Source organism: Spermophilus citellus (genome assembly GCF_964194105.1).
Source record: "Spermophilus citellus genome assembly, chromosome: 3".
NCBI lineage: Eukaryota > Metazoa > Chordata > Mammalia > Rodentia > Sciuridae > Spermophilus > Spermophilus citellus.
Genome location: NC_138184.1, coordinates 45712269 through 45735925, shown reverse-complemented (window position 1 = coordinate 45735925; position 23657 = coordinate 45712269). Strand labels below are relative to the sequence as shown.

Below are 23657 nucleotides of genomic sequence, written 5' to 3'. Positions count from 1 at the left end.
ATTTTTTTTTTGTCCCGTGTGACCATCTGGGTCTTTGCCTTCTCTCTCATCTTACCCTTTACTGGGGAAGCCCCTTTCCCCAGCCAGGTGGGGTAGTCCTCTGTATTTAGACACTCACAAGATTTTTGTTTACCTTATGAGTTGGAAGAAATAGAACAAACTTTAAAATTTCCTACTCATATAAATTTTTTTGTTTGTTTGTTTATGTGAGCTGGGGATCAAACCCAAGACCTCATGCTTGTGAGGGAAGTGGTCTATCTCTGAGTCACACCGGAGCCCTCTCCCAATTTTGAAAGGATAATTTGCAGTACACAAATGGACTGTAAGACTAGAGATGGAACCTAATTTAAATCAATTGCTGTGTATGGTAACTATAGCCTCTTAATTTAATTTGAGGTCTTCACAGAACATTCTGAAATGAGGGGTTCCAGAGTGCGAGATTCTCCTCATGGACAGGGTTTTGCAGTTCAGGTTTCTCTGGGCCTGTTGGAGGTTCCACTTAGGGAATGACTCTAGGCAGTTCTGTTGGGCTGAAGTCCTAACTTCCTGCCCAGCTTCCGATGGGGGGACCCTCACATCTGTCTTTTGTCAGATTAAATTTTGGAAACATTGACCCTAAGTCACCAGGTGGGCTGAGACAGATTTTCCCAGGACCCCTTTTCTTCTATGTTGTCCAGGGTCCTCTCACTCATTGGCATGTGGCCCTGAGGAAATAACATAGCTTTTCCAAGCCTCTGTTTTCATGTCTATAAAATTAGATAGTATGCATATTCATTGTGGGTGAACTGCTTTAGTCAGGGTATTCAGGTAAAAGCTATAAACCTGTGGGTTGCTGATATTGGCTGTTGGCTGATGAATGACATTTTAGGGAAAACCTATCTGTGTTGTGCCTGATCACAGTTTTGCCTGTGTGTACGTCTTGTCCTGGTCTAGCCATTCATTGCTTGGACCCTCTCAATCTCTCAGCCTTTTTTGTAAAATAGGCGAGTTGTGGAATAGCATCAGGAACCAAAGGAGGTCTCCTCCAATGAGTGCTTGCCTCTCATTGACTAACGCCAATCTACTCCCCTTGTGAGTAGAACAGTGGTTCTTTAGGAAAGCTGGTTTTTCTTTAGGAAAGAATTAGGAACATAGGGTCCTTCTAGCCCTCTCATCACCATTATGGCATATTTATTCCAAGGGACTGGCAGAATCATCTTTTTTTCTTTTTTCTTTTTAACTAGAATGTGGTTTCCTTGCTTTGAGACAGGTGGCTCACTAGTGTACATGAAAGTAGAGAGCTGTCAGGGGCACCACTAAGTTCTGGGGCATAGAGTCCTTGCTTTTCTTCTTTCTTCGTGGGTCCCATTCACACAGGAAGACTACTTGGTCTTGAGTGGTGATTTTGGTGGGACTTGTGTGAGGTCTACTTGCAAACAATGGTACTAAATATTGGTTGCACTGTAGAACCAACTAGAAAGCTTTTTAAAAAAATTACTGATTACCACCCTACCCCCAAGAGATGCTGATTTCATGTTCTTTTCTTTTCGGGAGAGGCATTTCTTTTCTTCTTTCTTTTTTTTAATTCCCTGCTAGGTAGCCAGGGATGAAACTCAAGTGACTTTAGTGAGTAACAGTAGTATTGAAGCTTGAGAAGAAAAGTTGGACAATCCAAACCTGAGATAGGTAGGACTGACCGAGGTCACATGGCTGGCATTAGCACCAAGTGACCATGACATGTTGGAGAGCTGGCTTGAATAGATGGAGTCAGGGGAGTGACTAATTTTATTATATTCACACTTGGAATAAAATTTAGATTGATTGTATTGGCATGGTGGCTCATGCCTGTAATTTGAGTGATGTGGGAGGCTGAGGCAGGAGCATTGCAAATTTAAAGTCAGCCTCAGCAATTTAGGAAGACTGTAAGCAACTTAGTTAGACCTTGTCTCAAAAAATTTAAAAAAAGGGCTGGGGATGTGGCTCAAGCGGTAGCGCGCTCGCCTCGCATGCGTGCGGCCCGGGTTCGATCCTCAGCACCACATACCAACAAAGATGTTGTGTCCGCCGAGAGCTAAAAAATAAATATTAAAAATTCTCTCTCTCTTTCTCTCTCTCTCTCTCTCTTTCCTCTCTCACTCTCTCTTAAAAAAAAATTAAAATGAAAAAGGGAATTAGCTCAATTGTAGAATGCCCTTGGGTTTAATCTAGTATTCCCCCCCCCCTCAAAAAAACAAGAACAAAAAAGAAAAATCAACAAAACAAACAACCCATAAAAATTTAGATTGAGGTATTTTATAATTAGGAAAAAATCCGATGATCAGGAAAAAACAAACAAACAAAAAAAACATACCACGTACTAACATAAGAGGTAACTGGAGTGGAGTTCCTTCAGACTAAGAACTTCTTCAAAGTAGACTGTCTGTGTCCAAACCCATTCTTGTATCTAGCATTATAATGGCCTCAGAGGTGGCTGGTTTCTCTTCCTTCTCTGAGGGAGGGTCCAGTAACAGTGGTGCAGTCATTTGGCTCCTGGCCTGGTGAGTAAGACAGCTTAGTAAGAGGGGAAACACAGCCTTGGGTCAGAAAGACCAGGCTAATGAATAGCCCCATTTTCTTATCTGTTCAGAGAAGCCCAGAAGCCACACAAACTTCAGCTTCCAGACTGGTTTGTGTGCAGTGGCTGTGACATTGATATGGATGGCAGGTTATCATCTGAGCAGCCAGAGCAATAGCACACAGCTTTGTAGCTCATGGCTGGCTGGTGTCCCTGCTGTACACTGATCTGGCCTGTGTGACTTTGGTTTTGTGGTCAGGCTTGGGAGGAAGTACTAATGGGGTGAGTGGCACACTCAGAGGCTGTTATGGAACACAGCTATTGGGTAGAAGTCTTGCCCTGTCTGGTCCTGTGATACACCTCTAACGGCTGGCTGGCACCAGAGCCCATTGTCACCCTGGTGCTTCTATACTTCTACCCCCTGCCTTCTCCAATCCATGTGTTTATGAGGCCATTAGTATTCACTAGGCAGTTATCATTTATGTTCACCACCCTACCCCTTGTACTGGGAATTGATCTTGTACATGCTAGGCAAGTGCTCTTTTTGAGCCCCGTCCCCAACCCGTTTTTATTTTGAGACACAGTTTAGCTAAATTGCCCAGGCTGGCCTCTAACTTGTGATCCTCCTGCCTCAGCCTCCTAAGTAGCAGGGATTGCAAGTGTGTGCCATTGTGTCAACTCCCATTTATGTCTTTTGGCATTGTGCTAAGTGCAATCCATTGCTACAAGATGAGAACATTGTTAGCCTGTTTTATAGTGAGGAAAATGGAGGTTTTGGGAGAGTGAGATCATGTGATGATGGAATCTGATGATAACCATGTAACCTAACCTCTCTGTACTATAGATCAATCGGCACTTTAGGTTTTCCACATTCATCTAGATTCTAGCCTTTTAAAAATGTAATAAAACAAACCAGGCATGTTGCATACTTGTAATCCCAGCTATTTGGAAGGCTGAGGCAGGAGGATTTCAAATTTAAGGCCAGTCTTAGCAACTTAGGGAGACCCTTTCTCAAAATAAAAAATAAAAAGGGCTGGATATGTAGCTCAGTGGTAAAGTTTTTGCCTAGCATGTGCAAGACCCTGGCTTCAATCCCAATATCACCATAACCAGAAAACAAAGCAGATTTTTAGTTAAAATATTAATTTCAGAAAGTGGTCCTTGGCTACAGTTAGAGGATGTTCATTTCACAGAGTATAGTCTCACCAATTTCAAAGGTCTTTGGCTGGGGACATGACCTCGTCTTCATGTATAGTTATCTTGGAGTGAAGAAGAGAATGTGCATATGTTGCTGTGGTATGTTTTATAGAGCATGGCTCATTATAGAGCCTCCAAAAGTGGTGTCAGGGAAGGCCTGGGGGCCAGGGTGGGGTTGTGAACCTTGGGGGTTCAAGGGTGTGTTAGGAGACAGAGAGCAGTCTGGGCTACAGAACTGCTTGGGCCTGGGAAGGGTTGGTGTGGAAGAGAACCTGGATTACCTGCTGCCTGGCCTGACCACAATGTTTGGTGCTTGCAGAGTATTGGAACAGTTGTGATGTTGTGATGTTGGCTGAGGCATAAAGAACTTCAGAAACCATGTAAAAGGACTTTGATGTGAGAAAATGTAGAATTGTGCTATCTACTAGCCACATGTGGTTAGTTAAATTTAAATTAGTTACAATTAAATAAGGCTTAAAATTTAGCTCCTCGTTTAGCTGCATTTCAAATGTTGGATAGCCACCTATGGACTGTGGCTACTGTGTTGGACAGTGTACATATCAAACATTTCCATCATCACTGAAAGTTCTGTTGCCAAGTGATGTAATTCGACAAGAGAGTTGTACTAGGGGGTGGGGATATAGCTTGTGCCTTGCATGCACAAGGCCATGGGTTCAATCCCCAACACCACCATTAAAAAAAAAAAGAGTGTTGTACTGTACAGATGGGCAAACTATGGCCTGTGGGCTAAATCTGGCCCTCTGCCTATTTTTGTAAATAAAGTTTTATTGGAACCCAGGTGACACCCATTCATTCATATATTATTTATAGTCACTTTCTCATTATAGAGGTAGATTTGAATAGTTGCAGAGAAATTATGTGGTCCACAAAGCCTAAAATATTTACTATCTGACTCTTTACAAGAAAAGTTTACTAAACCCCACTTTAGATCTTAGGATAGTAGGTCTAAAGTTTCAAGTATGAAGTAGCATGAATGTACCTGTGGCTTAGGAAGACCAACTCAGGTGGAGGTGGGTGGGCAGACTGGTGGGGAGACCCCTTCATAGTGACCTCTAAGGGGCCCTAGGAGAAATGACTAAGGTCTTGCCCTGGCATGAATATTCCCATTAATCTTTGTTTCTTTTTACAAAACATCCATCCTTGGATTCTTTTCACTTCTTGGTTCTAAATTATTAATTGAAACTAAGGTTCTTAACTATGTGTCTTGGATTCCTTAATCTGTCTAGAGACCACAGTCTTATGCATAAAATTACATATGAGGTTACAAAGCAAACCAGTTATATTGAAATATAATTATTAGAAATGAAATTTGAATATAGTAATATATGCACATCTGTATTAATTTAATAATAAGATTTAGCAGCAAGTCTAATTACTGGCATAATTTTGACATAGTAATAAACAAAAAATTTCAAAGTCTTTTTAACAGTAGGGCATGATAGAAAAAAGATCAGATTTTATTGGTGACAATACCACAGGTATTGCTAATCAGCTGGGTTAATATGGTCTCCATTCATAATGGAAAGAAATTCTGAATTTTAGTTAGTGGTTACCAAAAATGAAGATCTGACTTTTTTTGTATTCAAGTTCCTATGTCCTCGTGCTCCCTTCTGCAAGACTGCCTGACTTACAATATCAGTCATAGGAAGCAAGGAGGCTGTTTAGGATGGTAGTTTCTCTTGATAAATGTCCAAGACCCTTGGCTTCCTAGTAGATCTTGTAGGAAATTTCACTTTTATATGGTCAGATATTCTCTTCAGCCATAAAGCACAGAGACAGAGGGAAGGGAATGTGTCAGAGGAGGCTGAATCTTTTTTTTTTTTCATACCAGGGATTGAACCCAGGGATGCTTACCACTGAGCCACATCCCTAGACTTTTTTAAAAAAATATTTATTTTTTAATTGTAGTTATTTTATTTATATGTGGTGCTGAGAATCGAACCCAGGGCCCCCCACGAGCCAGGCAAGTGCTCTACTGCTGAACCACAACCCCAGCCCTCCCTAGACTTTTTAATTTTTTTATTTTGAGACAGGGTCTCAGTTACTTAGGACCTCATTAAAGTGCTGAGGCTAGACTCGAAATTGTGATCCTCCCGCCTCAGCCTGCTGAGTTGCTGTGATTACAGGTGTGCACCACTGTGCCTGACTACAAGCTGAATCCTGACAGATGACTGAAAAGGCAGGAGGGCAAAAGATGGGAGGGGAGTGCTACCGGCATTCCTCAGAAAGGGAACAGCTTGTGCTAATACTGGAGGGATACACAGTTGGTGTTCTCCTGATGACTGGAGCATAGGAGAGCAGCCTGTGGAGAATGAGGGGAGCTGGGAGAGCTGGGCGGGCAGGCAGAGAAGAGCCTAGAGGGCCTTGTGACTTTGTCATGGATGCTGGAATGTTTGAAGACTTTGGGCCCTGAGCTGGGCATAGCAAATATAATAAAACCCACTCACTTTCATCCTTAGCGTTCCTCCCCCCCCCCCAAAAAAAAAGTGTTTACATGAATTGCTACAAAATAATTTGAAAGTTAAAAAAACAAAAAGGTTTTTGCTTATATTTGTATTTTATTGTTTGGCTGTGTCTAACTCATTTATTTTACTGTAATTTCTCAGAAATCTTGGAACATGAGAAAATGAACCTATAACTTATTTTCAAGAGTAATGGAATTTCTATGAATACTCAAATTAGTGATTAGTGAAGTCATTCATTTTCCGGCACTGAAGTCAACATCTAATAGTTTGGATATCTCTCAATTTTCTTATATTTTGTGCCTAGTCTAACTTGTCTACCTCTACCTAGCATGCAGATTGTTTCATAGGTTCCTGAGAAGCTGTACCGAGGGATGTGAGGTGGCCCTGCTGGGGTTAGTTTGGGAAGAGTTTAGATCCATAGGCCTAGACGGAGTGGCCACCGAAGTTAGCCTGACATTAGCAGGACTGGGGAGCATCTCAAAGATGATCTGCAGGATTGGGGTAAAGAATAGATTTGGTGGGAGAGGGCAGGCAGGGATGAGTCCAGCTGGGATTTTATGGCTGTTTTGGAGTTTGGTTGAGGGGTGGATGGTCTTCTGTTGGTTGGTTGTTGGTCACTGGTTGCATAGTTAGGTTGGTTAGTTGATTGGTGATAGTTGTTGAATAGTTGGTGGTTTGGTTGGACTGGTTTGTAATTGGTTGGTTGACTGGTTGATGGGTGGTTGTAGTTTAGGTAGTAGATGGTAGTAGGTCCCTACTTTTCCTTTTCTCCACTCCTTTTCCTTTTCTTCTTTCTACTGTGTGACAGGCACAATACTAGGTACTAGAATCACAGTGATACTAAAGGCAGGACCTGGGTTCTGTCCCTGTCATACATTACAGTTGACTACATCTTGGGTTTGGTTCCAGAACCACATGGAAGTTTACAGAGTGGATTTCATCAGCACCCAAACTGTGTGGCTTACTGCTATTATTGGGCTTATGGGTTTTTAATCCCTAAGTAGCGTTTCAGTTATTATGGAAACAGTTCTTCCTTTCACTAAGTTTTCTCCCCTTTCTCACCTAGGATTTTTAAGCTAAGTGGCAGTGGGTGGAAGTTCTTGAGATCTCCCCCATTCATAAAGTTATTCCATTTGCCTCCATCAGAACAACTCTTTTCTACCGACAAACAGGTGTCCAAATTACTGGGTTCCGTCTCTGCTACTTCCCTTTTAGCAATATGTTATCTGTGGACGAAGATTTTGACATCCAGGAAGGAGAAGGCTGGTTTTGCCATGAATTCTTCTAAATCATTGCCTGTGTTTAAGATGTACAGTTTGTCCTGAAGCAATAAGATATCTCTCAGTGTGGTTTTGAGTGAGTTGGTTATCACAAAGTTTTATAAACACTGTGGTTACTGAGTTTGTGCAAGGGTGTGCTTCCCTTTGGCACCCATGGTTAGGAAGGATGCTTTGAGAGCTTGCTTTTTTCTGCTCCTCATTTCTAAAACGTTTTGATTCTGAGGATCAAGGTTCTCATTTCTTAAGCACTGACGCAGAAACACTTGTTTCCTACATTCCTACTATTGTCATTAGTTATTGCCTGTCTCTCTCACCCTACCTCTACATTTTTATGAAATATAATCTCCCAAATTCTTAACATGTTTGGGAGAAGCTTGTGGAGGATCTGAAGAAGAGTTTAAGATAGGATTCCCCGAAGTATCTTCTATACAACATCAGTCCCCTTTGAGATAGAATTTTAAAAAGTTCCCTTAGTCCAATAACATTTTGGAAATTCTGCATGATATTTTAGTCCTTCCTTGGAGATTGTCAATTTACATTTGCATATTAAAAGCTCTGAGAAGTCCTGCAGTAATTTAAAAATTGTTCAGAGCCAGGCATGGCAGCATGCCTCTATCTGAGGTGGGAGGATCACTTACCACTTGAGCTCAAAAGTTGGTGGCCAATGTGGGCAGCACAATGAGACTTAAAAAAAAAAAGGCATTCAGTCTAGTGTTTCCACAGAAACTCTTGTCAGGAAAGCCAGCAAACATCTAGTGCAGTCTTTTCTAAGGCATGGTACTCAAGTTGATGCTTACGCTTAGTGTTGCACAACTGACATTTAACAGTTGTAGCTGGTATTTTTGTATGCATTTAAAAAGTGCAGTTCATTTATTGAACCTGTGATTTCATAGGTGTAATTGCTTAAGATAGGGAAAAAAGAAAATATGATTGAAGGAAATCACTAGTAGATAGCTCAGGTGGTGAGAGGAGAGGGCTGGGTTTATGTGTGGTCTGGGGACGCTGCACAGTGCTCCTTAGAGCCAAATTCAGGCAGTGCAGCTTTGAGTTGTAGGCTCCAGGGTGTTTTCTGGGAGCTGGGAGGGAGCTTCTGACTCTAGCACAGACTGTCGAGCCTGTAATAAAGAGAGGTGGCTGTGGACTGCAGTCTTTAGCCATAGTGGCAGCTGATGGCTGGGGCCTTGTCTTGGCTATTCATCGTGTGTCACTCACTTGCTCTGCACTGGGACAGTGCGCCTCAGGAATGTTAGAACGTGCTTCCCTTTCAGCAAGGCTGACCTGCTGTGTATTTGGTCTGTTTATCTTACTGCCATGACCGTCTATCATGGGACAGAGTTCAGGGGCACAGTGATAAATCTCTTAGGAGGATGATGTAACCCTCAGCATTTCCCCTTTCTTGGCTTTTTACAGTTTTGGCAGCATTTGTATTACCACCAAGTCCATGTATGGGCCTCTTCCTGTTTGTGCCTCTTCCAGGCTCCAGGGTGGAATGGTCAAGAATGGATTCTGGAATTGATGACCTGGGTTCCAGTTCCTGCTCCACTGTTTATGGGCTGTGTGGCTTTGGGTTTAGTTTACTCATTCATCAGTTTTTTAAATCTGGAAAATGGAGCTAATAGTACTTTATAGAGCAGTTGTGAGAATTCAGTAGGGTATTTGCCCTGGATTAGGTTGGACCTCTGCATCATGAAAGAGTGCTCTCAGGGTGCCAGGAAGGGGTCCTGAAGGGGTCAGAAAGGTATGGGGTTGATTTTGTTGTTGTTGCTATTGGCTTGAAAAGCACCAGTAACGACAACCAGATGACTTTATCCTCTTGCAATGTAATCTTCGGCATCTTCTAGTCCTCTGGCAGACTGGAAATGGCAAAGGCCATCTCCTGAGATTTGGAACCTGCTTGTCCAGGAGGGGTGTGTCTGGTGAGGAATGGGAAGCATTTAGTTGGCCACTGTGAGACGACTGAGCAAAGGAGTTCCTCAGAAAGACAACCAGTCCCTGGGTATTCATTGTGGAGAGGTGACATCACACAAAGTGAAAGGCATGTGAGGTGTACAAGGTGAGGGGCCCTTTCCCTCCTACTCCTCACTGCCTGCTTCTCTACCTAGAAGCAATTGCATGATCAGTGAACCATTTCTTATCTCTTTGGGAAAGATTCTGTACACCAAGAGCCCAGTCCCCTTTACTCAAATGCAAACTAAGCACATTGCTTTTATCTTTTGATGAAGCCTGTTGATTTCCCCACATTAGTGCCTAAAGATTCCAACAAGCAACTTTGTTAAAATGAAGAGCTCCTTAATATAGACATTATTTCCTGGCGTGGTAGCATACGCCTATCATCGACCCAGTGAGCCAGGAAGCCACGTCAGGAGGATGGCAATTTTGAGCAGGTCTCAGTAACTTATTGAGACCCTATCTTATAATAAAATAAAATAGAATAAAAAGGGTTGAGAGTGTAGGTCAGTGGTAAAGTGACCCTGAGCTCCATTCACAGTACCAAAAGAAAAAAAGAAAAAGTACATTATTATCTTTCTTTTTTATGGGTGATAGGTACTAAAATTTATTATCAAAGGAATATCTGTAATTTAACATTTAAAAATTCAAATAATTCAGAAAACAGTAACAACAAATGAAAAGCCATCTTCTGACACCACCTCCTGGGTCTTCTTCCTAGAGGGAGTCAGGGAGGCCAGTGGTGTGGGTGCTTCCAGGCCCTTCTGTTTAGATACAGAGCCAGGTTTTTTAAAAAACAGGATTACGTGATCCATACTTCTCTGCAGCTTGTCCTCTTCCCTTACTTAATACATCATGGATGCCTGTCACAATTGGAAGAAACACATCTTTCTCATTCTTTCCACCATAGCCTGTTACTCTTTTGCTTGGATGTAAAATTTGTTTACCACTTTTTGTCAGAGAGGCATTTAAGTTGTGTTCTGCCCTCCCCCCCCCCGCCATGTTTTATTGTTGTAATGAAATATTTTAATAGCTGAAATGATCACTTTAATACCCAAATCTCCCCCATCTCCTATTAGAAAAAGAAACCACATTATGGAACTTTCTTGAATACTTTGTGCTTCAAATTGAATTTATTGATCTTGCATTTAATTTTCTGTCAGCAGTGGCCTGGCCCAGCCCCTGCAGACTGCTCAGGAATCTGCTGGAGGAGTCGGGGTGGCCTGCAGATTTTAGCAAACTGCCAGTTCATTCAGCAGCTCACTGAGCAGAGAACATCTTGATTCTATCAGCTTTAATCCCAGGGCCCTTGTGGGCCTGGCTTTCGTGGTTGTTAGCAGATGGAATGCTTGTCGGTCTTGGAAGGCTGAGTTCTGGGGCACTGGGCTTTGAATAGTCTTGAACCAGAATAGAGTGGCATTGAGTTTTTTTTTTTTTTAATACTAATGGGGCATTATTAGTTCCTAAACTTGTGTCTATTTATATTATTATAGTGGTAGTAATAGTTGCTGTAGTCCCTGTTGATAGTATGGAGCCACCATAGGCAGGTGCTACTGCCGTTACTGCCTGATGTTACAACAGCTTGATGAGATGAGCCCAGCTATTATTCTCATTGTTCAGATGGGGAGACCAAGCACAGGGCATGGACCCCCTCAGTCCCACAGCTTCTGTGTCCTGCATACGGGAGATGAACTGGCTTCTCTGACCCCCCCCCCCCCCATACCGGGATGTCTGGGCTTCTGGCTGCTTCATCACTGACTGACCTAATGTCTGTGACCCTGGGTTACTCGGGTACTGCTGTATTTTAGCAGACTGACTCTTGAGTGGGCTCCGTGCCTTTTGTGCCCCCACCCTGCTCTTTTTACTCTGGATGTTGGAGAAGTGGAGTTCCACCTGTAAGACGTGCTGAGAGTTCTTTGGGGTTAGCTCTGTTGTGACCGATCAGGATGTGTGTTCAAAGCCCTCCTCACTCATTGTGGGTTGAAAAGCTCCAGATTTGGGGGTGTACATTCTAGCGGTCAACTAAGCTAATGTCCTAGTATAAGGAGGAGAACCATCCAAAAAGTGTCTATGAAGGGAGAGCCGGGAAAGTGTCCCCTTGTCTGTCCTGAGAATTTCTTTCCTCTAACCTCATCTTCTTTCTGGGGTGTTGGTGAGAGCCAGGAGTTATAAATTATTTAGAATTTCCCGCGGCTTGATTCCTATTCAAGACTGTAAGTTGGGAGTTTTGTTCCTTTTATGACTTCACAATCTTTGGGCAGGCTGCCATTGTTGTAACATGAGGTGAATTACAGGGGGAAATGCAAAGTGATTTGTCCCATTTCAAATGAGGAAAGTCACCTTGTCTGGTTTTGTAACAATGTTGAACTTTTACAAGTTTGCAGTTGAAGGATGAATACCTATTCTATTCATTATTATAATTTTTATTTAATTTTTAATAATGAAAAAAAAAAAAAAGAAAAGAAACCATAGCCTAGCATGGGGCACAAAGAGCCAAAGAGTTTTTTACTCTTTTTTTTCACCAGTTTTCATGTGTAATAATGTTGCCATCTCTTTGTGGAGTGTTTTAGAGCCAATTAGTCTACTTTCTTATTTAAAAGTTTAATTTGTTATCACAAGGCTTGGAGCTCAGTAGGCAGTTAGGAAATTTTCATTGGATGTAAAACCAGAAGATAACAAATTTGAGCCTGGTGTGGTGGTACACGCCTGTGATCCCAGTAGCTCAGGGAGCTGAGGCAGGAGGATCTTGAGTTCAAAGCCAAAGCAAAAGTGAAGTGCTAAGCAACTTAGTGATACTCTCTCTCTAAATAAAATACAAAATAGGGCTAGGGATGTGGCTCAGTGGTCGAGTGCCCCTGAGTTCAATCCCTGATTACCCCCCGCACTCCTCAAAAAACCAAACCTCAAAGTCAAAAAACCAGAAAATAACAAATTGGGCTTTCAAATAGATGAGGTCCCGAATTTCTCTTTTTCAGAGAAGAGCCAGGCTGACAGCATTGGACTCAAAGGATAGCTGTATCTTTTCCTAAGGAGTTGGCTAAGGAGGGGCCCTGTACCAAGCTGTGAGGCACACGTGGGGACCTTTTGGATGCAGGACAAGACCATGATCATTAGAGAACCAAGGATTATAGTAGATCAGGATCCCATTTGCACTTTCTGTGTCTTATGTAATCATTGTATGTGCTGTCCTTCTGCTATGTTTTCTCCTGGAGGCTTGTGGAGATGAAGGGAATAACTGGGTCAGGTAGAAGTCCAGAGGCTCTGCCTGGGAGTCAGAGAAGTCTGGTTTACCTCTCAAGGACAAAAACTTATTAGTTATAGGATTGTTATTCAGTCTTGTCATCTGCAAAATGAGAGTAATGCCTTCTGGATTTATCCCATTGACCTGCTGTGACATAATGTGGATTCAGAGAAATAGCAAGATCTAGGCTCTCCCTAATTGTCACTGGCTTCATCTCTGTAGACCTCTGTTATTTCATTTGTAAAATGGGATTAACCATAAAAGTTCCTGTGAAGGTTTCAGGAGGGGATGCATGGCACATAGGGCCTGGCTCAAGGGAAGGGTCTGTAATACAGAGCTGTTTTCTTGTTTTTGTTGCTGTTGACAAATTAGGAGTCTTTCCCAGGTCTGGTTTCTCCTGCCCTCGTTCCTTTCCTCAAGGGCTTCTCTGAGGCTTGCAAGAGCACAGGGCCCCTGGGTGGGCCTGGCTTGTCTCCTAGAGAATGGAGCTGTTTGTCAGGTGAGGTGACCTCTGCATGTGACAAACTGAGTTGGAGTCACAAGGTCAGGAGGATCTCCATTCACAGCCAGCATTTGTTGTTTCAGCTGGACATGTTCTCAGAGTGGTCAGTAGCTGGAAGCTGTGAGCCAGAGCCTAAAGGTCACCAAGCAGAGACCTAAAGGGGATCCCACTGGGGTTTAACCTAAACCTCCCAGAGGCTGGACTCTGAGCTCCTCAACTTACTGCTCATGCTCAAGAGTCCTTGGGGGCCTTGTCCTGTTAGTCGCTTAGGATCTGTATGGTAGTAACAGGATGAGTTTGTGTGGGGACCTATAGCTTTGAGGTAAGAACCCAGTTTAGAATGCACTGTTTTGACCATTTTGGAGTGCCTTTTCTTCTTTCTCAAAATCTTTCTAACAAGGTTACAGTCTTTATTCTAATAATTTGAGGATTTCCCTATAATAGTAAGTGAAAGGTACTATAATTTAGGCCCTTTAATATACCCATCTCATTATTTAGTACTGTGGGTTCTTTGTTTGTTTGTTTGTTTGTTTGTTTGTTTGTTTTTTGAGGTGGGTATTGAGGATGGATCCAGGGGCACTCTACCATTGAACTACAGCCCAGCCCTTTTTATTTTGAGACAGAGTCTTGCTAAATTGCTGAGGTTGGCCTCAAACTTGAGATCCTTCTGCCTCAGCCTCCTGAATTGCTGGGATTACAGGTGTTCACCCTGCTCAGGTCTCACTGTGGCTTTATTGTTGGAGGTAAACTAATTTCTAAAAGTTTTCAAAAGTGGCATTGAAAAGAAAACCACTGGGTGATAAAAATGGATTTTTAAAAATTATTTTTATTTGTTTTTTGGTAGAGTTGAACCCAGAGTGTCACACATGCTAGGCAAGGACTGTATTCCTAAGCTATATCCCCACCCCCCAAAATAGAACTTTTAAATAAAGTGATGCCTCTTAACCATAAAATAGTGTGTTTGCAAAGCAGTTCATCGTCAATCTGTGCTTTGAAAGTTCACCAAATTCTCTATGCCAAAATAAAAATCAGGTATTTATGAAACAGTTGGTTCCAACTATTTCAGGCAAAAATTGTCCAGCAAGTGAGAAACAGAAGGAATAGTTTACAAAATAGGAAATTTGAAGTGTGAGTTTATGCCTAAGGAATGTTTTATGGGCCTATAGTAGAAATCTCAAATTAGAGGTTTGGGAATGTTTACTTAATTCTTTTGCAGAGAAATACTGGCCACCCCTTCTCTATGCCTTGCCCAGGACAGACATTACCAATCTGCACAGTAATCTTTCCTGAGCTTCCATTCCAGGTGTTGGTAATCCATTTTAGCAGTCTTTCTTGCTGAGTCCAGATGTGGCCTCAAAATCATTCTCAATCCAGCAAAAGGCTTTTCACACCATGTGCCAATACCATGGTGTGTTTTATCATCTCTTGAAAAATTACCAACATAAAGACCTTCTGAATGAACTCAACAGTCTAGTCCAATGGCTCCTTTACAATCCTTGAACAGTTCATGAGCAGGAAAGAGAATCAGAAATCCAGCTGGCCCTAGTTTCCTGGTCTATCCTTATTTTATTGTGGTCTGTGTTTTCTCTTAATGATTGAAATAAGCCCATGTGACTTAAGGTCTTCTAAAGCCCAGGATGTCTTCTTGTTGTAGTTCAACTACCATAACAAAGACATCTTTTAAAAAGAACAGTGGTGGAAAGAATGTGAAAGGATGGTATTTTTCACCCTCAGGTTGGCATCTGATTCTGGGACCCAGGTTTCTTCCCCTGTCTTGCCAGGCCTCTCCCCAGGCAGGTCATATTGAGGTGACTATGGCTGGCAGTGGTGGAAAGTGTGTGGAGAATGCTTGCCCATGACCCAGGGCCCCAAAGTGAGGGCATGCTTCACTTCTGCTCACTGTCCATTGGGACACAGCTGTACCACTGAGAGGCTGGGAATAGTTGTCTAGCTGGAAGCCATGTGCCTGGGAAGAAGGGGAAAAACTATTTCCCCCAGATAAACTTCAGTCACCAGGGCTCCAAGTCACCTGGTTGTAAGAATCTGCCTCATTTCCTACTGCCCCTCAATTGGTTTGCAAAGGGCTGACAGAAAAGAGGGGAGAGAAGCTGGTCTGGCCCTCTTTATCCTGCTCATTGCACTGTCCATCATCAGCTATGTGAATGGGTTGTTAGACCTTTGGAAATGTGACCCTGGTCCTGAGCGACCTCTTTAACCTAGTCTCAGGGATAGGTTAGGATTCTAGGCATCAGAACTAGATACTCACTGAGGAGAGTGGTTGACTGCCTCCTTGTTGTTCAGGCTGCTCTCTTGTTTAGACTAAGCCTGAGGACTACAATCAAGCCACCCACCACCTCCAGCGGGTGGAGGGTCTGAAAGAAGACCGGATGGAGAGAACTGCAGAGCCAATCTGGCATGTCAGTGGGCACTGGGTCTTGCTGCCCAGGGTCTGGACTAGGTGATTAGAGCTGTAGTGTGGGGTTACCTTGGAGCAGCCCTGTATAGGCTGCTGCTGCTGCTTCAGGCTCACCCAGCAGCCAAGGCCCACAGGAAGCCCCAGTTGCAAAGTTGCAGAGCTCTACCTTGAATTGCTAAGCTTTCACTTTTTCCTCCTCCCTTTGTCTGCTGTCTCAAGGTTGATAAAAGTATGTGGAATCAGTGATGGTAAGAATATTAATAATCAATATCACTAGCACCATGTGAGGATCTGAGGGTTGGTAATGTTACAGCATTTGGTCCTCTCAGTAGTTCTACGCTCATGTTCCAGCATCATCTCAGTTTACAGACAAAGAGAGAGTGGGTGGTGGAGCTGAGCCCATCACCTGCAGAGTCTGTACCTTTTCTGATCTATCTCTCCCTGGCTTCTGTGCTGCCACATGCTGTGTTATAGGTAGGGGCAGCAGGGTTCAGAGATGACCACAGCCTGGAACAGTTTAGATTTCTGCCTGAAGAGACTGCATATGTACTTTTTTTTTTTTTTTTTTGAGATGGTTTTGTCTTGCTATTTTTCCCAGGTTGGACCACTCAAGCTACTTCAGCTTCCCAAGTAGCTGGCACTAGGGTATATGCCACCATGCCTGGTTTATTTTTTGCATCTACTTTACAACATGCAGCACTGCCTCTCCTAGGACACTGGAGGTGAGAAGGTGCCAGGGAGCTGAGTATTTGTTAGCTTGTTCCTCAGAGGGACTTGGTAGCAAAATCAACTAGGTTCCTGACTTTGTGGGGGCTGAACTTTTGCAGAGGAGGCAGATGTGCCAGGCAGGTGATTCTTTAACAGTTATAGGAGGTGCACTAAAGGAGAAGGGCATACACCCTGAGGCGTGCTTTATAGGGCGCCTTTTCTAATTTTGTGGAGTTGGATGAGGTAGAAGAGACAAGAAAAAAGGAGATGGGAAGGGAATTCTGGGCCAAGTGGGCTGCAAACCAAGGGTGAAGGGTGAGCTTGGGGCACCATGAATTTCGGAAGTCAAGGGAGGGCTAAACATCCACCTAAAGGAGCTGCTCAAAGTTCCATACTCTCTTTCAGGAAAGTATGACAAATTGTCAGGAGTTCAGTAGCTGGACTTTCTCTGGGTACCTGTTTGGGGGTCTTAGGCCATGTTGGTCTCTTTTCACCATTCAACTCAGAAGTATTCTCCTTGTATAGACCCCACATGTCCCAGGTTTACTGCAATGTAGTGGATCCGCATCCCCTGGGAACAAGAGAGCTCTGCCTATCTAATGAATTGCTTGTCTCAGAGAATTGAAAATAGAACATTTCAATCATGTAAATTCGTAGCATATTTCCTTTGATTTTCCATAACACTTGGATTATGGCTTCTGGCTTTCTGGCACTAGGGAATAGTGTTTGGCACAGCAGGTACTTAAATATCAGGTGAATACATGAGGAAAGAGAGAGTACCTACTGTGTGTCCTGCATTGTGCTCAACTCTTGGCATTCTTTGATCTGCCTACTCTTTATAACAATCCCATGAAGTTGTTCACATTCCTACTTAATAGATGGGGGAGGAGGGGTCATTCTAAATGTAAAACAGTTGAGTTGCTGCTGGTTCTGGAGCCTGTTATTGCAACTACTCTGCCATGCTGCCTCTTGGAGGGTAATGGAGCTGAAGGGACAGGGAGAGAGAGCTATTCCCAAAAGATCAAGTCATAGTGTGGAACATGGCCTTGGTGACATGTCCTAGCCACACTGTATAACTCCTTGATTCCTGTAGTCACTCATTGGCTGTTTCTGACCTTTCTATTAGCTGTGTTATGGCCAAAGATAACCTTTCTTCGTGGGTTACCACCTCAAGGTGAACTTGGTTAATTGTTGACAGCCTCTGGGAACCCTATGGATAATGCAGTGTTAGATGTGGTGGATTTACAGGTGGTTGCATGGATTGGCCCTGCCAGTGGGAATGGAGATCAGAAAGGCCTTCGTCTTCCTTACTCTGGGGAACTGGTTCTCTAAATAGACATTTCCAAGATGCTTTTGCAGAGAGACTAAAAATAGCTGGCTTCTACCTGTAAATACCCCCATTGCATATATGGAATGCATCTTAATGAGGGCTGGAGAACTGATGTGCAGAAATGATAAGTAGCTCAACTGAATTTTCCAGCAATTAAAATTAAAACAAAAACAAAAACAAAATCAACTTCTGACCTCACTTAAAAGCAACACTGGATAATTTAAGATAGTTTGAGAGAGAGTGTATGGTTTGAAGATCAGTGTTGTCCGGAACCAGGAATGGTTATGTAGGAATTGCAATTGGGGTTTGGGAGGAGAAATCAATGCTCAGATTCCAGTGCACTGACATCTGCCCCCACCAGGAGATGGGGCAGGCATGCTGGGTGCTACCTTATTTCTGAAAAAGGCCCTCAAGCAACCCTCAACCTGTAGAGGCTTTTGACTGATTTGACCTTTTCCTCCTTTTACATTTCTTTTTATTTTGGTAGATGGACACAACTCATTCATTCATTCATTTATATGTAGTGCTGAGGATCGAACCCAGGGCCTCACTCATGCTAGGCAAGTGCTGTACCACTGAGCTACAGCCCCAGCCACTCCGTTTACATTTCTGCTCCATGTTTACAGTCAGTATAAACATTGCTGAGCACACTTAGGTCTGAAAATTCTGTAATCTGTGGTAATGGTTAGACAGTGATTCTGTGATGTTGTGTAGCCTTTTGTTTTCAAGGCCTGGGGAGTCTCCTGTTTCCTGTGGATGGGAACTGGGGAGGCCTTTTGGGTAAGTTGCCATTTTTTATTGTTCCAAGAATGTGGTCAGGCATTTGAACTTTCACCTGTCAAAATCACTTTTGGAACAAGGACTGTTTTCCCTCCAGCTTCTTAGAATAGCAGAATGAAGGTATCATTTATCCCAGTGAGACTGTAATGGGGGCTTTCCCATTTGGACACCCACCTTGAATTCATTGGAAACAGAATCCTGGGCATTATATTTTTCATAAATTTGGCTCAGACTTTAACTGAGTCATATTTTCCCCCCAAATCTTTTTGATTTAAAAAAGATTCTTGTCTCTTTCCTTTAGAGCAGCATGTGTAAGCTAGATAAAAATACAGCAAAACAGCAAACTTGCTTTGTGTTTTGAGTTATGCATTAAATCTTCAGGTTTGCTTTTGAAAAGCATTTAACACAAAACTCTGGGAGGTTTTGAGTTTTGCACACTGGTGGCTTGTGGCTAGGTGACACACATAAGCTTCACTCCCCCACTTTCTCTTTCTCACCCTTCCACTTTTTTTTCAAGGTACTAGGGATTGAACCTAGGGTCACTTAACCACTAAGCTCCATTTGCAGCCCTTTATATTTTTTATTTTGAAACAGGGTCTTGCCAAGTTGCTTAGGGCCTCATTAAATTGTTGAGGGCCTCAAACTTGTGATTCTCTTGCTTCAGCCTCCACAGTCACTGGAATTACAGATATGCACCACTACACCTTGCCTGCCCACATTTTTGAAGATTATTCTTCAAGCCTTTAGCTTGAATAAAGGAAACTAGAATGGAAATTTGACCTGGAAATTCTGATGATCGATAGGTAATAAGTTGGCAATGATAGCATTTCAAAGATAACCTTGTAACAGGATATATAATCCAAAAATTTTAGTCATGGTCAAGGACTGCCAGCTGGAGAAGTTTCTGGTCCTGGGGATGAATTAATTGCTCAGATACCAAGTGCAGAGTCCAGGGTTTTCTGTGGACCACTGCTCCTATATTGACTGGAGGACCTTAGAAGCAGGACTGGCCTTGTGTTCACACAACCTGTATGCTCAGAAGGGCTCTCCACTTGATTTAATGATGTTGTGGTCTTTAAATTCTCCATGCTTTTTGGGCAAAGGGCCCTGCATTTCCATTTTTTTTAAACTAGGTACTATGAATTATGTGGATAGTCCTGCTTCAAAGTTATTATTTGACAATTAGTTACATAGAAAATTCTTGGATAACTTCACTCTTGGAGTGAAGATTGCTTGAATTTAGTTTGTCTAACCAGCCAGTTCATGATAATCTTTATTTGTCCAATGTACGTGATCAGGTTTTATTATGCCTGAATCTGCAACTGTGAAATTTGTTCTTGGTTTCTGTGGGTTTGGGTGTGGGCTTTTAGAGGATCTTTTGTTGTAAGAGATCCAACAATAACCAGCTTAATTTTTATATTTTTAAATTTATTTGTTTTTAATATTTATTTTTTAGTTTTAAGTAGATACATTATCTTTATTTTGCATTTATGTGGTGCTGAGGATCGAATATTTTTTATTTTGAGACAGGGTCAGTGCCTCAAGCATGCTAGGCAAGCGCTCTACCCCTGAGCCACAACCCCAGCCCCAACCAGCTTAATTTTTAAAAAGCCCTCAATCTTTCAGTTTTGAGTGGCAGACCATATACTCCTTAGCGGCATGTGGTTGTAGTTGGGTTTCATTGTGTGCAATCTGGTGTATGTCTAACCAGGTGGCTTGTGGTGGGACACAGGAGTGACTCAAAGATGAAGAAGGATTGGTTACTCTCTACTAGGCATTCCTGGGGCCTGAGGGTAGGAGTTGGGGAAATGGACAGAAGGTCCTATGTTGAGGGAGAGGTCCCTGGCATGTTTACAACACACATGCTGGTGGGAATGTTGCACCACCAACCTTGAGGTTTGGTGCCTGAATGATGAACCAGGGTTTGTCTTGTAGGAGGATGGTGTAAAGAGTTTTTCCATCAAAGAAATACAGAATACCAAAAGGCCCTGGGGTTCAGAATAAGATATTTTGGGGGAATAGACCATCTTTGAGCCTGAGAATGGGTTATGGTGGGTGGGTACGGGTGACAAGGGTAAAGCTCACTGGAACTTGTGTAGGTTCTGAAGGTGTGTTTAAGGAGTTGACTGTGGAAGTCAGGACCAGGGAATAAGGACTAGAAAGATGGTGCTGGGTTATGTGAACAGAGACTTAACTTCTTCAATGGCTGTTCAAGATGCTGCAAAAGAGGAGAAGGTTGATGTTTATTGGGAAGGTATAGAGATTTGCCAAGAGATTAGGGTAGGGGGAGATGATACACTGTGCAAACTATACCAGGGTTTTGAAGGAAGATCCCAAAGTGGTTCTACTGTTTTCAGCTTGGGGTCCCTGTACAAGGGGGTGGATGTTTGGTAGTGAGGGAGATAAGAAACTGAGGGGTAGAGATATTTAAAGATAATATTTATAATGCTTGAGTTTTTTTTTAAAATTCATTTGTATGGGGGATTGAACCCAGGGTTGCTGTATCACTGAGATACACCCCAGCTTGGTGGCAGGGTGTCATTAAGTCGCTCAGGTTGGCCTCAAACTTGTGATCCTTCTGCCTCAGCATCCTGAGATGGGATTTCAGGAATGCACTGCTGTACCCAGCTGTTGTTTGAGTTTTGTGGGTGTAGATGGACGTTGGTAAAAGGACAGAGAACTGGAAGCGCTGGTCAAAGTGTGATGTTTTGTCAAGCAGAGGGAAGACTAGAAAGGGGCTATGACTTTGGCTTCCCACTCCCCCCCTTGGCTTTGCCCATTTGCGTCATTTTAACTATTAAATGATTTCCTCTTTTGAAAAATTGACTTGTCAATTTTTGTCAAAACTGAAAACACTGAGCATTGGTGAGATTTAAGAGGACTCTGTCCTCTTAAACCTATAGATAGGAGTATAAATGAAAACAATATTTATAAGGAAAGGATGACTAAGACATAATGAATAGTGAAAAGAAGCATTTAAAAGCTGATTGTAGGGCTGGGGATGCAGCTCATTAGAAAAGTACTTGCTTAACGTGTGAGACCCTGGGTTCCATCCCCAGCACTACAAAACAGTCAATAGTATAGTATAATATACATTCAGGGCAGCAAACACTGTGACATTAGTATATACAAGCATACACACATACAGTCTAGACTGTGACACCAGGTTAGCAGGTGGTTTTCTCAGTGATGCCTCCACCCTCCTTTAAAAATTTACTTATGTACCTATCTATTTATTTAAATTTTTAGTTGTAGATGGACACAATACCTTTATTTTATTTATTTAGTTTTATGTGGTGCTGAGGATTGAACCCAGTGTCTCACATGTGCTAGGCAAGCACTCTGCCACTGAGCCACGACCTTAGCTTAGACCCCTTTTTATTGTTTATATTTATGAAATGATTTTTTTATAAATTGTAAAAACTTTTTCTTATGAAAAATTTCAAGCATCCACATAGAGACAATAGTATAGTGCATCCTCATGATCCAGTGGTGCCAGTGAATAACATTTTGGAATCATATTTCCTCTATTCCCATCCTCAAGTATTTTGATGCAAATCCTAGCATTGTGCCCGTTCACTCTCAAATATCTTAGGGGTGAGAACTTCATTCACTCAGGGGCATGATTCATGCTTGGGTCACCCAAAAGAATGACCACACCTATGCCTGTCTCCACAGATAGCAAAGCCATTGTGGACGGGAACCTGAAGCTCATCTTGGGCCTGGTATGGACGCTGATTCTCCACTATTCCATCTCCATGCCCGTGTGGGAGGATGAAGGGGATGACGATGCCAAGAAGCAGACACCAAAGCAGAGGCTGCTGGGATGGATTCAGAACAAGATCCCCTACTTGCCTATCACCAACTTCAACCAGAACTGGCAAGATGGCAAAGCCCTGGGAGCCCTGGTTGACAGCTGTGCTCCAGGTAAGTACCCTTTCTGCCTAAATCATTTCTTGGGATGGGAGTCATTGGGCCCTAAACTTCTGGGGTTGGCTTCAAGCTTAGCTATAACTGGTGTGTGTCTCCTGGTTTTAGCCTACTCTATGACAAATAATGGAACTAAAAATGACTGTTCACCCTCCCAGTGGCAGATGTTCTAGGTGTGTCCACAGATATGTTGGAGCATTGAATCTAGTCGTCTAAATTCCCAGCAAAGGCCTCAGTACTTATGCTTGGAGCAGACCGTGGGTTTAGCTTTCAGACTCCAAAGTCCTGTGTCTTCCCACATTGGTGCCTGGTTTCTGGATGGCTTTGGCAGAAATATGTGACCCTCTTAGTTGGCTTGGCATGAAAATCTAAAAACTTCCATAGAGTGGAAAGTTCTTGTTTTTATTAACCACTGGTTTGACTATATATGGCTTTTTTCACTCCTTTCTTTCTGTATTGCTGTGGAATAGTGCTTGATCAGGATCCAGTTGGAGTCTTTTCCACCCTTGATGGGCTCTTTTCTGAGTGGTTCAATGTACACCAAGATTGTAATTATCCTCACTGGAAGGGTTTAGATTGATGGATAGAGTTTACCGCCCTACACTCAATAGAAAAACCAGAGCCAGTGTTTACATGCACCCCCTAAAATTGTTTTTAATAAAAAAAACTACTCTGATAATTATATTTTCCACTGAGTGATCTGTATATGCTGGGCACATTAGATTTTTGTTTGTTTTACAATCTTGGTGTACACTGAGCCACTCAGAAAAGAGTCACCAGGGATAACCCAGGGGTATTCTACCTCTAAGCTACACCCCCAGTCCTTTGTATTTTCATTTTGAGGCAGGTTTTCACAAAGTTGCTCAGGCTGGCCTCGAACTTGTTGTCCTCCTATCACGGCTTCCTGAGATTCTGGGATTACAGAAGTGCGCCACTGCACCCAACTCACATTAGTATCTAATAAGGTAGTATCTAATAAGGTAGCAGTCCTAAATACAACCAAAGGAGTGCTAGCTAGTGTCCTTTGAGTAAAGGAGGAGGGCTGATCAAGCTGCATTCTTCCTTGAGAGCCCATAATGTGGTATATTCAGGAAGAACTTGAAGCACAGCATTAGTTCATCTCCCACTGCCCTCTTCTTCCATTCATTTAAAAACAGAATTTAGGATGCCTCTTCCCAATTTAAATCTGAGGATTTTTACTCCAGTCCTATACTTCGTGTGTTTATAAAGACTTTGAAAATAATTCTATGACTATGTCTTCATGCAAGTAGATTTTTGAACCACACAGATGCTAGTTCTGTCTTTTT

The 23657-nt window shown here is 42.6% G+C and overlaps 1 protein-coding gene across 6 annotated transcripts in view; it reads left to right on the top strand.

Annotated features, from left to right (window-relative positions):
* FLNB (filamin B) overlaps positions 1 to 23657 on the top strand; it is a 149737-nt gene that overhangs the window by 42848 nt on the left and 83232 nt on the right. For all 6 annotated transcript variants that reach the window (XM_081286658.1, XM_081286656.1, XM_081286655.1 and 3 more), the window contains exon 2: positions 22099 to 22347. In XM_081286658.1, the coding sequence (XP_081142784.1) occupies positions 22099 to 22347 (249 nt within the window). The remainder of the gene's footprint in view (positions 1 to 22098; positions 22348 to 23657) is intronic.